At 35.7% G+C, this 15,508-nt stretch overlaps 1 protein-coding gene across 1 annotated transcript in view; it reads right to left on the bottom strand.

Moving 5' to 3' along the window:
- Positions 1-15,508, bottom strand: part of Eif3e (eukaryotic translation initiation factor 3 subunit E) — a 37,858-nt gene that overhangs the window by 4,184 nt on the left and 18,166 nt on the right. The window contains exons 8-10 of the mRNA XM_042672932.1: positions 7,312-7,438; positions 6,465-6,566; positions 5,219-5,328 (exon numbers count right to left, since the gene is read on the bottom strand). Coding sequence (XP_042528866.1) covers positions 5,219-5,328; positions 6,465-6,566; positions 7,312-7,438 — 339 coding nt within the window. The remainder of the gene's footprint in view (positions 1-5,218; positions 5,329-6,464; positions 6,567-7,311; positions 7,439-15,508) is intronic.

The raw sequence follows: 15,508 nt of genomic DNA, 5'->3' as shown, positions 1-15,508 counted from the left end.
TGGTATTAATGATCTTTGAAATTATTTCCATCTGGTAATGTACTTTTTAATTTCTATCAATAAAAATAATTTAAAAAATGAATTAATGTGGTAATAAGAGCTTCAAGAAAAATATCAAGATCTAAATTACTTAATAGAGTAGAATGACTTCATAACATAAATAAATGCAAGAGTAGTTGGCAAATGCCTTCTTTTGTGAAAAGCCAAAACCATACCTTCTTTTGTGAAAAGCCAAAACTAACCCCCTATAGACAAATCGTACTAATGTATGGTCCAACATGTTTATCACGTACATTCAAAATATTATTTCCATACTCTATTTTATCTCTAATAGAAAACTGATCCAAGATTTTAGAACAGCTTTTAAATTTCAGACACACACCACATATAATAAACTATTCAGCTATACTAAATTATACCCTTCCATAGTAATTGTTTTTGACAGATGTTACAAACATTATGGTAAACATTTTGTAACTTATCCTATAAATCTACTGGGCTGTTTATACACTGATAAAAACACTCAATGTGCATTTTATAAAAAAAGTCTATTATTATACATGCTTACAGCCATTTAGAAAAGAAACATAACATTTCAAATCACAAATATAAACAGCTGCTTTACCATGGATTTTATAATACTATTCTATTCAGTATTAGAAATGTGTCTTTCGGGCAAGGAAATAGGCAAAAGACATATACTTGCCTTCACCCTTAAAAAATAAAAAAGCAAGCAAACATATGCAAATTAGGTAAAAGACAGATCAGTACAACTAGTAAAAGGAATAACACATCATAAATAGTGTTCAGTAGAAAAGTCTAGTTTGGGACTTAAAAGAGGCGTTACATTTACAGAATTACTAGGTTTGACTGAAATGTCCATCTAAATAACTTCTCTGGGCTTTCCAATACACAAGAAAATAACATGTAATTATTACTAATTATATTGTTCTCCAAAATACCTTTCATAAAATTATACTTGTGCACTTAATTAATAACCATTTCTTTTTATTTTAAATTCTTTGAAGACACATTCACTATTTTCTGCCCAGCATCTATACAGAAAAAGCACCCATTAACATTTGGTAAGTTTTGATAAGGTTAGACTAAGACTAGACATTTATATTGATTTAAAAAGTTTAAGTTGTTTAGCTTCTTCAGATGATTGTAATTCATAGTTGGTTTCAAAAGCCTCTAAGAACAATTGCTTTTTTCTAAGGCGTTACTCAAAAGAGAGGTTAGTTCTATTAATCATTTTCATTGATTCAAGTCATTGTAGGCTAAATTAAGATGTTTACTGAATTTATAGACATTAAACATTAATTTTAGCTGTTGTATTTCTTTTCTTTTCTTTTGATCTATTGTGTTTCTTGTTCTCCTGGGCTCTGTCCCTGAGCTCTTCCGCTCAAGGATAGTACTACTCTACCACTTGAGCCACAGTGCCACTTCTGGTTTTTGGTGGTTTATTAGAGATAAGAGATTCATGGACTTTCCTGCCCAAACTGGCTTTGAACTGCGATTCTCAAATCTCAGCCTCCAGAGTAGCCAGGATTACAGATGTGAGTTACCAGTGCCTGGCTAGTTGTTGTATTTTTAATGCAGTAAAGCAGCTTTGGTTTTTACAACAAAATGGAATTTATATTGAAATATAGTACAATGAATAAAAGAAATCTATTAGTCTATGTACTCTTAAAGTCTGTGCACATCAAGTTTTCCAGCTAAAAAAAATGAGGGAGTTCATTTAAATTAGCATCATTTTATATGGTCATATACACATAGCTATTGAGCTACTGTGATCCTCTTCTAGAACTATTCTAGACATATACTAATGATTAGAAATGAGGGAAACCATGGAGCCTGTGTTCCTTTGGGTCTGGCTTATTTCACTTAATACCATCATATAAAATGATGCTAGTCAAAATGAACTCCAAGATAGGGAAATAAAGTTTTTTCTTTTTCTTCTTCTTTTCTTTTGTTGTTGTTGACCTTGTTGTTGACAATGTACTGCATCAAGTTCTTTCTTTCTTTTTTTCCCCCCCTTTGGTTTATCCCCAACATTCACTGATTTTGATTATTACCCAGAGTCTTGTATATGCATTTATCTGATTTGGGGAAAGGAAGGAGAATAGCAAAATGGTGAGACAAAAGACTAAGGGTGAACCAATGCAACAGTGATACTCACAAGACACTAAGCTGGAAATGAACTTTATAACTTGGGGGGGGGGGGGGGAATTAATGGAGGGGAAGGATAGAAGCAGAAAAATGAGCAGTGGTAACAATGTTCAACGTGAAATGTGTTCATTACCTTACTTATATAACTCCCTGCTATGCAGCAGCACCTTTACAACAAAGTAAATTTTTGTTTTAAATGATGAAATTATACTGACATTCTTTAGAAAACTGTTTCTAAGAAGAACTAAAGTCAGGTCTTAATAGTAAGGAAAAAAGATAAATAGGACTACAGAAACACAGGGTGAAAAGGCTCTGCTTTCATCTTCTTTATGCATACTCCACACACACGCACGCACGCACGCACACGCAGGCACGCACGCACGCGCACGCATGCGCACGCACACGCACGCACGTACACACACACACACGCACGCACGCACACACACGCACGCACACACACACACACACGCACGCACGCACACGCACGCACGCACACGCACGCACGCACGCACGCACGCACGCACGCACGCACGCACACACGCGCGCGCTTAAAAATAAGTTCCATTGTTCACATGTGTACATACACACATACTATTCACACCCCAGCTTAAGGCACTTAAAACAGTGAGCAACCTTTCAAGTGCACCATGTTTAACAATGCAGATACAATACTAAACTTAATTTTGTCTTATCACACAATACATAGTGTTGGATTAGAAGTTCTCTATGATTTGTTTTGACTCAAAAACTCTACCCTAATATTTAATAAAAATACATTAATCTATGTATTCTTTAAAAAAGCTATGTATGGGGCTGGGAAAGTAGCTCAGTGGTAGAGTGCTTGCCTTGCACGCATGCATGAGGCCCTTTGTTCGACTCCTCAGCACAATATAAGCAGAAAAAGCTGGAATTGGCACTGTGGCTCAAGTGATAGAGCGCTAGCCTTGAGCTGAAGAGCTAAGGCACAGCGCCCAGGCCCAGAGTCAGGTTCCACAACTGACAAAAAAAAAAGCTATGTGTGTATATTTTATCATCCAAGTTAGTTACACATTCTATGCATAGTCAATACATGTTTGAACAACCTAAAGTAAAAACATTATTAGTAGAGGAAAAAACGGGGGCTCTGAAAGCCACTACAGATTTAGTCTGAAAATGCTAGGTCCCAATGTTTCACACCTCTAATCCTAGCTACTTTAGAGGATGAGAGCAGAGGATAGTGGTTCAAAGCCAACCAGGCAGACAAATGGGAGAAACTCATCTTCAATCAACCAACAAAAAGCCACAACTACAGGCATGATTCAGGTGGGCAAAGCACTAGCCATAAGCAAACTAAAAGAGCTGAATGACAGCATGAGAACCTGGGTTCAAGTTCTAGTTCTGGCATCCTTTTGCAGGCATGCACGCACAGCTCTGGAGATCTTGTGTACTAGAGGACTAAAAGGGGAAAAAAAATACAAGCCCAAAAATTTACACCAGGATAAATCTGTAAATTTCTTAAGTAATGATATTATCACATCAAAGTTGTCCCACCCTATTATCTTTGAGCTATATAACTCTAATTAGCCAGGACAAAAGTTCACAATTTATTTACTTTAAACATAAGATACTGAGTCCTAAGAAAAAATAGCGAAGCCAAGATCCTAATGCTGACAATGGGGAACAGTTAGTGTTGGAACAAACCTCTTTATTCACAATACCGTAGAAGCAAACACAATGTAAAAATATTATCAAGTGCAAAACTGTAAGTTCACTAATACAAAGGACAGAAGGTTTACTCATTTAAGAATTATATGTTCTATACTTATACTGTACAAGCCTGCTAGGTGTTACAAAATTAGTATAACAAGCGCTAAAGATACATAAGGAAGAGTCAGGTTTCAACACACTCAACCCTGTTTCTGTGAAAGTCTTACCAAACAAATCCTATGAAACACTGAAGTACCAATATTCTAATGGGAAATACCCATACAAGGGAAACCAAAAAGTACTAATCCTTGTTTATAAGACCCTGTTATAAATCTTTAAAATAAAGAATATAAACATTCAGTATCTATTATCCACTACAGATTTGTATGATGCAACTGCCTCTTTACCTCACAACCAATTACATATTAGGAATATGAATGATTTTTAAGAGAATCAAATTTTTTAAATTATGTGTCAAGTAAAATACTAACAAAATTGCAGTCAAAGATTAAATTCCCATAGGAAAAGCCCCACTATTACAGTATACTTCTAACTGGACAACCACTTCAATGACAACCCACTAAACACAGAAAACCAGTTATGGAGTGCTTCACAAAAACAAATGGCATATGAAAAAGAATTTTCTCCCCACACAATTCCTCAGAGGCAAACATTAAAGTGCTAAAATTTTTATGTTTTATATTTGACTTCATCTGTGGCCAAAGGGCATTAATTATTTTTCAAACCTTAATATTGTAAAATTAGTTTCTAATAGGTCATGTACATTTCACAATTTTTTTCCCCAATAATTTTCTCACACAACAGAGAAAATTTCAATTAATATTCACCATACTTTTTCCAAGTATAAACATTCTGGGTTGTCACAGGAGTTTTCTATAAAAGAATTCAAATATGTAATTAAATAAAACAAACATAATCAACAGAAATTATTACCAAATGTAGTGGTCTTTCAACAGAATGTCCAATTTACAAAGGGCTAATTCCTTATTTGAACTACTGCTGAAAACTGGTTACTTCATTTTCCTCCCCTACATAATGATATAATAGCATTTACTCCTTAGACGGGTAATTGAAAACAAGTCGATCAAAGTCGTCAACTTATCACTTTGAAAAATTTTGCTGTACTATACACATAAAAGCCAAAGATATTTCTTAGTCTACAGCAAACAGAATTCAGAAAAAGGTTTTCTCCAAATCAATAAAGTGTTTCCTCTTTCTTCTACAGGCTGAGGAAAATTAAATAAAAATCCTAATAACTGCAATGTTATTAAGTATTACTTTGTAAGTGACAATTTCCTGAAATTTAAAAATATATATAATCAACTCAAGGTATTCTTACTTAATGCTGATACACTGGTGAATACGACAGAAAGTCTCAAATATGAAGAGACGGGCATTTTCAATGAAATCCTCAAGACAAGCCACCAAGAAGAAGTCATTCACAAGCACCTGCATATACAGAATATTAAAAAAGGTAATGCAGAAAAGCAATTTTCAAAAACTAGGCTAAAATACTTTGTCTACTGTTCCATTCACTATAATTCCTCCAACTAATTAACAGGGTTCTGCATGATAATATCCTGTAGAATAATAATATCCTGTAGCATCATATCCACATTCAAGCAATAACTTGCATAATAAAAGAATGTTCCAAAGACAAGATTCTAGATTTCAATGGCCCATTTTACTGAATTTTTAAAGTAACAAATTAGTCTAATAATGTAGTTTTTTCTCTCTAATATACTACTGTGTAAGGACTATTAAAATAAGAAATAAATATTTGGAAAAAAGGTAAAGTTGGAAAACTTAAAGGCAAAGAATGCAGGAGTGGCTCCTTGTTTCACAGATAGTGTAATTAAAATCAACTTCAACAAATTTAGCATAAAGAATATACACCAATGTTTACTTGCTGGTGCCACATGCATGTAATCCCAAGCATTCATGAGGCTTTAATAAATAGGACAGTTATGAATTCAAAGTTAGTCTGTGCTACACATTGAAATCTTGTCTCTAAACAAGCATTAAAAAGGATGAGATAAACTGTCTGGTTTACAGAAACTGTGAAAATCTACAAAAAATTCTAAAGATAAGCCCACCTAGAAAACAAAATCCAAGCCGGATGCTGGTGGCTCATGCCTGTAATCCTAGCTACTCAGGAGGCTGAGATCTGAGAATCATGGTTCAAAGCCAGTCTGGGCAGGAAAGTCCATGAGACTCTGATCTCCAATAAAAACCACTAGAAAACCAGAAGTGGCGTTGTGGTTCAAGAGGTAGAGCGCTCGCCTTGAGCTGAAGAGTACAAGGACAGGGCCCAAACCCAGAGTTCAAGCCCCACAACCGACAAAATAATAAAAATAAAAGTAAATTTTTTTAAAAAAAGAAAAAAATCCAGCCATAAATATGACGAAAAATTCAAGGTGATCTTGCCTGTACAATCTGAAACAATTAATGTATTTACTCATTCAAGATAATCAAGAATATACTGTACATTTAAAATAATACCAATGTTTTAACAAATTGTTCAGAGAAAAGAGATACACATATGCCAACAATCAAAGAATGTAGTTGAGGAAAAATTCACTTACCGATTCACATTCCCTCAGCTTTTTCTGAGCCCCATCAAAGTCAAAGTTAACATATAAGCATTCTACAAATTCTGTAATTGGATCTTTATAAGTGTAAGACTCCTATAAAACCAAGTCAAAATTAGGTTCTGTTTAGCGAAATGCCCCCAAATTATCCCAATCTTCCTTTAACTTGTAACAAATAACCCAGTATTTTGTTCTTTTAGCAATTTTTCCTATCTTTATTCCAAATCATACCTAAAATCCTATACAATCATCCCAAAATCTTTTTAGTTTCCTTATCCCCAAAAATCTCCTGTAGTCGGAAAAAGTAACTAACTTTCCCAGCTCTGTAAGTATTCATAACTAACTCAATGACAATGTCTTCTTTGTATTTAATTTATTCATAAGTCAAACATTTGTGGCTTTTTCCCCCTGAGAAGCTCACTAAAAATCAACCAGAAGGAACTCAACTTTTGCCTAATGAAAGGAATATTAATATTCTACTTAAATTATTATTGCACCCAATAGGCAGCTCTAGCAAGCTTCAATAGAAACTATACAAATTATGTTTAGAAAGATATCCAGCAATAATCATTTTGATCTCATCTATGATAGGATATGTTGGATTTTAGAAAGAGCAAATGTTCATTCAAGGCTCTTCTTACTTTTAATTATATTATACTGTGTTGCATGTGTGTGTGAGTATGTGTTACCAGGGATTGAGGGTGGAGTCTCTACCACTTGAGCTAAATTGTTCCAACTCTTTTTTTTTATAAATCACTTTTACCTTAATAACTAAGCGTGTCGAGAAAATAAAGAAGCCTAAAGCTTTTGTACTTAAACAACAATAAAATTCAAGGTTTACCTGTTGAATAACTTTTACTAGATCTTTAAGCACCTGCCGGCGTTTTCGTACATCTTTGTTTGTTATGACTGCAGTGGTTAAGTAGCGGAGAATATGTGGACACATAGTCTGAATTGCATTAAGGTACCTAAGATAAAAGAAATATAAGTGGATATAACATTTAAAAAGCTTACATATAGGGGGCTGGGAAGGCGGCTCAGTGGTAGAGCACTTGCCTTGCATGCCTGAGGCCCTGGGTTCAATTCCTCAGCACCACACAAGTAAAAAGAAAAAAACCGGAAGTGGTGCTGTGGCTCAAGTGGTAGAGCGCTAGCCTTGAGCTGAAGTGCTGAGGGACAGCGCGCAGGCCCAGAGTTCAGGCCCCACGACCAGACCCCCCCTCCCAAAAAAAAAGCTTACATATATAACCTAGGGTAAGTTAATGGGAATATCTGAGCAACCAATTAGACTCTAATATTTAGACTAAATGAAAGAAATACTACAAGGCCATTTCCTCCGAAGAAATAACTACAGGAATCTAAAAGGATCCTGTCAGCTAGTATTCTCTAATTTAGATGAAATAGAAGATTTATTTAAAAGGCTATGAATTTAATTACTATTGTTGAGCATTAGTCCTTTGGAAGGTCCATAAATATGTTTATGTTCCAAAAAACAACTGATTTATGACTTCATACTTTAGAATAAATTGAGTGAAAAACTTCTTATGTGAAAAACTTACAATAGGGCATTTAACACAAGCAAGAGTTTAAGGAGATAGAAAACTGGCAAGAATAGGGTATAGTAAAGTATTAAAGTATTTCAAAACCTGGATTAAAACAATAACACTGGGGGGGGGGGGGAGGCTGGGAAGGGATGTGAAGGGTAAACAAAGGAGGAGGCTGCAATGCTTGATAAGAAATGTATGCCCATGTAATTGTAACCCCTCTGTACAGTGTGTTCACAAAAAAAATTAAAATATATATAAATAAAAAACAGTAACACTAGCAATTAGGAAAAAGGAATAGATTTCAGATAAATCAATCAACACAGTATTAGCCAACATTAGCAAATCTTGTTATTTTGGTCATCAATACATAACCCTTGGTTGCTCAGTGTATTTCTTCTTTACAATTTCCTTAGCCCCTTTTTACCTGATAAAGTACTAAGTGAAATTATCTCTTACTACCAGGTACTATGCAAAATTAAGTGTCAATAAAGACCATTCAAACCAAACCTTCAAGCTCCAAAGTACATACCTATTTCCATTTCCAGTATACTTCCAAAGAACATTTCCTGATAGCTTACTTGACATCCTTCAAGGTCCAGGTTATATATATTGTCTCTCAAGTTCTACTGAACTACAATCAGTGTATTCTTACTTTATTACATTCCGTACATGTTGCTTTGACCCTAGAATTTAACAATTCATTGCCATCTAACCTCTTTTTGGAAAAAAAATCAATACCCACTCATTAACATACTGAATTTTAAAAACCAAAATACACCACCAGAAAAATTAAGCCTTAGTTTCAAGAGGCAACTTTTCTTTTTATCTGCTCTGGTCCACTTGAACTCAGGTCCTGGGCACTGTGCCTGTGCTTTTCGCTTAAGGCTAGCACTCTACCATTAGAACCACAACTCTACTTCCAGCTTTCTTGTGGTGAGGGGGTAGGGAGGAAAGTTTATTTGCTTCAATGACAATTTTTGTTCATAGCAATACTCATTCAGAACAATTGTTTCTCTCAACAATCTTATTTAAGACTGACTTATGTTCAAGCACAGAGGAGGCACAAAGTTTTTTTGAGTATTGGTTTTGAGGCAGATAATTTTAATAGTCAATTTAAGATAAATAACATAATGTTAAAGTGATATATCATCTTGTATCTCACTGTAACCATATATATATATATATATTTGTTACTTATGTTAGTAGATAAATTCCTTGTGAAACTTATTTCTGTGAAATTCTGAAGAAAACATTTTGAGGTCTATGAAGAGGAAAACATACGATCACACTAAAAACAACTTTCTGAAACACTTTACTGACAAAATTCAAAATACAGTACTTGAGTAAAATTTCTAAATGCAGATCTAGCATGACACAAATGGAATTCATTCATTGGGGATAGCACCACTTAAATAGGAATGGGTTAAAATTGATAAGCCCTCCCTTCATTCCTCATCATCACCATTATTATTATTATTATTGTTTGTGGTAGTGGTACTTAGGATTTTAGAAACCATCAACCAAGAATATATAATATGTCCTATTTATTTATTTATGCTAGTTCTAAGGCTTGATCTCAAGGCCTTGATCCACTTCTGGCTTTCTGGTGTTTAATTGGATTTAAGACACTCAAAGACTTTCTTGCCCAGGCTGGCTTAGAACTTCTATCCTAAGATATTACAAGTAGTTGATTTACAGGCATGAGCCAATGATGCCAGCTAATTTTTAAATCTTTTTAGTGCCCTTACTATGGCCTGAATTAAGGGACTCATAATCTTGCACTCAAGTTTGACATTCTACAATTGGAGCCACAGCTCCAATTCTGGGCTTCTAGCTAGTTAATTGGAAATAAGATTTTCAGGGAATTTTCTGCCTGGACAGGCTTTGAACCTTGATTCTCAAGATCTCAGCCTACAGAATAGCTAGGATTAAAGGCAAGCCACCAGTGCCTGGCAATTTTTATTTTTAAAATATCATGTCATATAATTCCATGATCTTTTTTTTTTTTTTTGCCTGTCATGGGGCCTGTCCCTCAGCTCTTCAGCTCAAGACTAGCGCTCTGCCACTCTAGCCAGAGTGACACTTTTGGCATTTTCAGCTTATGTGGTGCTGAGGAATTGAACCCAGGGCTTCATGCATGCAAGGCAAGCGCTCTACCACTGAGCCATCTTCCCAGCCCTCCATGATCATTTCTAAGGCTTCCATTCTTTTTAATTTTCAAGGAATAATTTAAATTAAAATGTTATAAACTATAAATTTCAATCTCTCACTTGCTATTTCCATTTAAAAATTAAAACTTTATATTGCAAGTAAAGATTACACAACATCTTCTAGCTCAGTATCATGTTCATCTTGACTTCAAATAACAAAAAAAATTACCTGTTGCAGAAACATGCAAGTAGTGACTAAATATATAAATATCAAACTTTAGTATAAAAAACACAAGAGGCTGCTCAAAGTACATTAACCAGACTTACAGGAATATTTAAACATTAATATATGCCTTTTAAAAATTATTTTCTGCTTTTCCACAAAAAAGAACTCCAGCACTCTTCATTATCTGAATACATTTTACAGTTATCAGTAATCTAAATTTCTTTTATATCTGAAGTCCTGGTAATTATTATGCCAAGAGTTAACTAAAAAGGTTAAATATATGAGTGTCTCAAAAATATGCCTAAAGTGAAAACAACTATCAACCAAGAAGACTGTACCCAGCTAAACTCTCCTTCATAACTGAAGGCCAAGTAAAAACCTTCCATAGGAAAGAAAAATTGAAACAATACATCTCCACCAAACCAGCCCTACAAAAGATTCTTAAAGATGTCCCACACATAGAAAACCAACAAGACCGCAATAAAGGCCAAGAAACTGCACCCAAACTGAGAATCCAAGAACCATAGGAAGAACCCAGTTTTTGCAGCCCCCAAGAAGGTGGATAACATGGCAGGAACTCCTAAATACCTCTCAGTCCTATCTCTTAACGTTAACGGACTGAACTCTCCAATTAAGCCACATAGACTGTCTAGTTGGATTAAAAAACAAGACCCTTCTATCTGCTGCCTGCAGGAGTCACATCTTGCCCGTAAAAACAAACACATTTTCAATGTTAAAGGCTGGAACAAAATCTAGCAAGCAAACGGCCCCCATAAACAGGCGGGAGTTGCAATCCTAATATCAGATAAAATAGACTTCAAATTAAAATTCGTGAGAAGAGATAAAGAAGGTCACTACATACTAATTAAAGGATCTCTACTTCAGGAGGATATTACAATTCTAAATTTCTATTCACCAAACAATGGAGCACCCAAATTTATCAAAGAAACACTACTTTCCCTCAAATCCCATATAGATCCAAAGACATTAATTGTTGGGGATTTTAACACACCACTCTCCCCACTAGATAGATCAACTCGGCAAAAACTCAACAGAGAAACCACAGATCTAAACAGCTGCATAGATCAACTAGACTTAACAGACATCTACCGAACATTTCACCCAGCAGCATCAGAATACACGTTTTTCTCAGCAGCACATGGAACGTTTTCTAAAACAGACCACATTTTAGGCCACAAAGCAAACTTGTCTAAATTCAGAAACATTGAAGTTATACCTTGCATCCTCTCTGACCACAAGGGAATAAAATTAGAATTCAACACCAAAAGCCACCAAAGAAAGTCCGGCATCACATGGAGGCTGAACAACACACTGCTGAATCATGAGTGGGTCATGGAAGAGATTAGAAAGGAAATTAAAATGTTCATGCTATTCAACAAAAATGAACACACAAATTACCAGCTCCTCTGGGACACAGCAAAGGCAGTACTCAGAGGCAAGTTTATAGCTCTGAGCTCCTACATCAACAAATTGGAGAGATCTGAAACTAACAATTTAATGACACATCTAAACCTCCTTGAAAAAGAGCAGCAAGATAAACCCCAATCCAGTAGACGGAAAGAAATAATCAAAATTAAATCAGAATTAAATGAATTAGAATCCAAAAAAACTATAGAAAGAATCAACAAAACAAAGAGTTGGTTCTTCGAAAAACTTAACAAAATTGACAGACCCTTAGCAAATCTTATCAGAAAAAGAAGAGAACACACCCAAATTAATAAACTCAGAGATGAGAATGGAAACATCACCACGGAAACAACCAAGATTCAGAACATTATAAGGGGATACTTCTCAAAACTGTATGCTAATAAGTTTGAGAACTTGGCAGAAATGGACCTTTTCCTAGCAAATATTGACATGCCAAAACTAAACCAAGATGAGTTAAACTATCTTAACAGGCCCATATCAAGCATTGAAATAGAAACAGCAATAAGAGACCTCCCAGCTAAGAAAAGTCCAGGACCAGATGGTTTTACAGCGGAATTTTACAAGGCCTTCAAAGCAGAGCTCACACCAATACTCCTCCAACTCTTCAATGAAATTGAAAGAGAAAGCTCACTACCGAACACATTCTATGAAGCCAACCCTCATCCCAAAACCAGGCAGGGACTCATCAAAGAAAGAGAACTATAGACCCATTTCTTTCATGAACATTGACACAAAACTTCTCAACAAAATTTTGGCCAATCGACTTCAACAATTCATCCAAAAAATCATACACCACGATCAAACAGGATTCATTTCAGGGATGCAAAGCTGGTTCAATATACGCAAATCAATTAATATTATTCATCACATCAACAGGAGCAAGAATAAGAACCACATGGTTATCTCAATAGATGCAGAAAAAGCATTCGACAAGATCCAACACCCCTTCATGATGAAGGTTTTGGAAAAATTAGGAATCCATGGAACATTCCTCAATACAATAAAGGCTGTATATGACAAACCTCCAGCCAGCATTATGCTCAATGGTGAAAAACTAAAGCCATTTCCTCTTAACTCAGGAACAAGACAAGGATGCCCACTCTCTCCACTTCTCTTCAGTCTAGTATTAGAATGTCTAGCTACAGCAATAAGACAAGATGCAGACATAAAGGGGATCCAAATAGGGAAAGAAGAAATAAAACTCTCCCTCTTTGCAGATGACATGATCTTGTATTTAAAGAATCCCATAGACTCCACTCCCAAATTACTCAAGCTGATTCAAAACTTTGGCAAAGTAGCAGGTTATAAAATTAACCCCCAAAAATCAATGGCTTTTCTGTATGCCAACAATGAGAAAAGTGTGGCTGAAATTAGGAAAGCAACTCCATTTGTAATAGCCCCACAAAAAAATAAAATACCTAGGAATTAACTTAACCAAAGAAGTGAAGGACCTCTATGATGAAAACTTTAAAATCTTGAAAAAGGAAATCAACACAGAACTAAAAAAATGGCAAAGCCTCCCATGCTCCTGGATTGGAAAGATTAACATCGTGAAAATGGCAATACTTCCCAAGGCTATCTACAAATTCAACGCAATACCTATCAAAATTCCAACCTCATTCTTCAAGGAAATAGAAGAAGCAATCCAAACATTCATATGGAACAATAAAAGACCCCGAATAGCAAAAAGCTCCTCAACGGAAAGAACACTGCTGGAGGAATATCACTACCAAATTTCAAACTCTACTATAAAGCCATAGTAATCAAAACAGCTTGGTATTGGCATAAGAACAGACCTCAGGACCAATGGAATAGAATTGAAAACCCAGAAATGAACCCACAGACCTATAGCCATCTAATCTTCGATAAGGGAGCTAAAACAATACAATGGAAGAAAGACAGCCTCTTCAGTAAATGGTGCTGGCAAAATTGGTTAACTACATGTAGAAAACTAAAGCTAGATCCTTATATATCACCCTGCACCAGAATCAACTCCAAATGGATCAAAGACCTTGAACTCAAAGCAGACACTCTGAAAACATTACAGGATGGAATAGGAGAAATCCTAGGTCTCCTTGGCTCAGGCCGAAATTTTTTGAATAGAGACCCGGAAACACAACAAATCAAAGAAAGGTTGGATAAATGGGATTGCATAAGGTTGCAGAGCTTCTGCAGGGCAAATGACATAGCTAGCAAGATCAATAGAAAGCTCACGGATTGGGAGAAGATCTTTACTAGCCATACAACGGACAAGGGTCTCACATCTAAAATATACTTGGAACTCAAAAAATTAAACCCCCCAACAACAAATCCTCAAAGAAACAACTGCCCAATAAATAAGTGGGCGAAAGGCTTAAAGAGAAACTTCTCTGAAGAAGAAAGAAGGATGGCCAATAGACACATGAAGAAATGTTCAACATCCCTAGCCATAAAAGAAATGCAAATCAAAACAACATTGAGATATCACCTCACCCCAGTTAGAACGGCAAAAATCAAGAACTCTAACAACAGATGCTGGAGGGGATGTGGACAGAAAGGAACCTTACTTCATTGTTGGTGGGAATGTAAACTTGTTCAACCACTTTGGAAAGCAGTATGGAGGTTCCTCAAAAGACTTCACATAGAACTCCCCTATGACCCAGCAATCCCACTTTTGGGCATTTACCCAAATGTTTACAAACAAGACCACACTAAAGCTACCAGCACATCTATGTTTATTGCAGCATTATTTACCATAGCTAAGATAGGGAACCAACCCAGATGCCCCTCAGTAGATGAATGGATCAAGAAAATGTGGTATATATACACAATGGAATTCTATGCCTCCATCAGAAAGAATGACATTGCCCCATTTGTTAGGAAATGGAAAAACTTGGAAAAAATTATATTAAGTGAAGTAAGCCAGGCCCAAAGAAACATAGGTCCCATGGTTTCCCTTATTTGCAATATCTAGTATATGTATGAGTCAAGCGGAAAAGGTCAGATAGTGTGATGTCAGGAAAATGAACACTTAGATATGTATTTTAATGTTTTTTTCTTTCATGCATGTGTTTCTAACGCATTTATATTATCTCTTTGTTGCTTTGTATGTCCCTCCCCCACAGTATAACCCCTGCTTTCACTATATTTGATGTCAGTATAACTTGTGGAGGAGATGGGGAAAAACCAGTTGTTTAAGGATACAGGTGGACCTGTTGCAACAATGAGAAGTACAAGTTGTCATGTCCAAAACGAGCTTTATAACGTCGTTGCGGGGGGGGGGGGGGGGGGGGGGGGGTAAGGGGGAAAAAGAGAAGGATTGGGATTGGGGGGGAGGGGGGAGGCTGGGAAGGGACGTGAAGGGTAAACCAAAGGAGGAGGCTGCAATGCTTGGTAAGAAATGTACGCATTATCCTGCCCATGTAATTGTAACCCCTCTGTACAGTATGTTCTCAAATAAAATTTAAAAAAAAAAAAGAAAAAAGAAAAGAAAAGAAAATGCCTAAAATGAATACTTAAAAGTAATTTTATTATTGACTCAGTTAAGATTTTATTTTAGCCCATGGGGGAGGGAGGACGAAATCACTGCAAAATATCATTTTGGTTTTAAGACTAAAAATTCCAGATTTAATCTTCATTAATACTTAAGTAGTTGTGCAAAGGAGTCCCCAGGAATTTATGAATACA

Source organism: Dipodomys spectabilis, unplaced genomic scaffold (genome assembly GCF_019054845.1).
Source record: "Dipodomys spectabilis isolate Male_0828 unplaced genomic scaffold, ASM1905484v1 ptg000783l, whole genome shotgun sequence".
Taxonomy (NCBI): domain Eukaryota; kingdom Metazoa; phylum Chordata; class Mammalia; order Rodentia; family Heteromyidae; genus Dipodomys; species Dipodomys spectabilis.
This window is presented reverse-complemented; position numbering and strand designations above follow the sequence as displayed.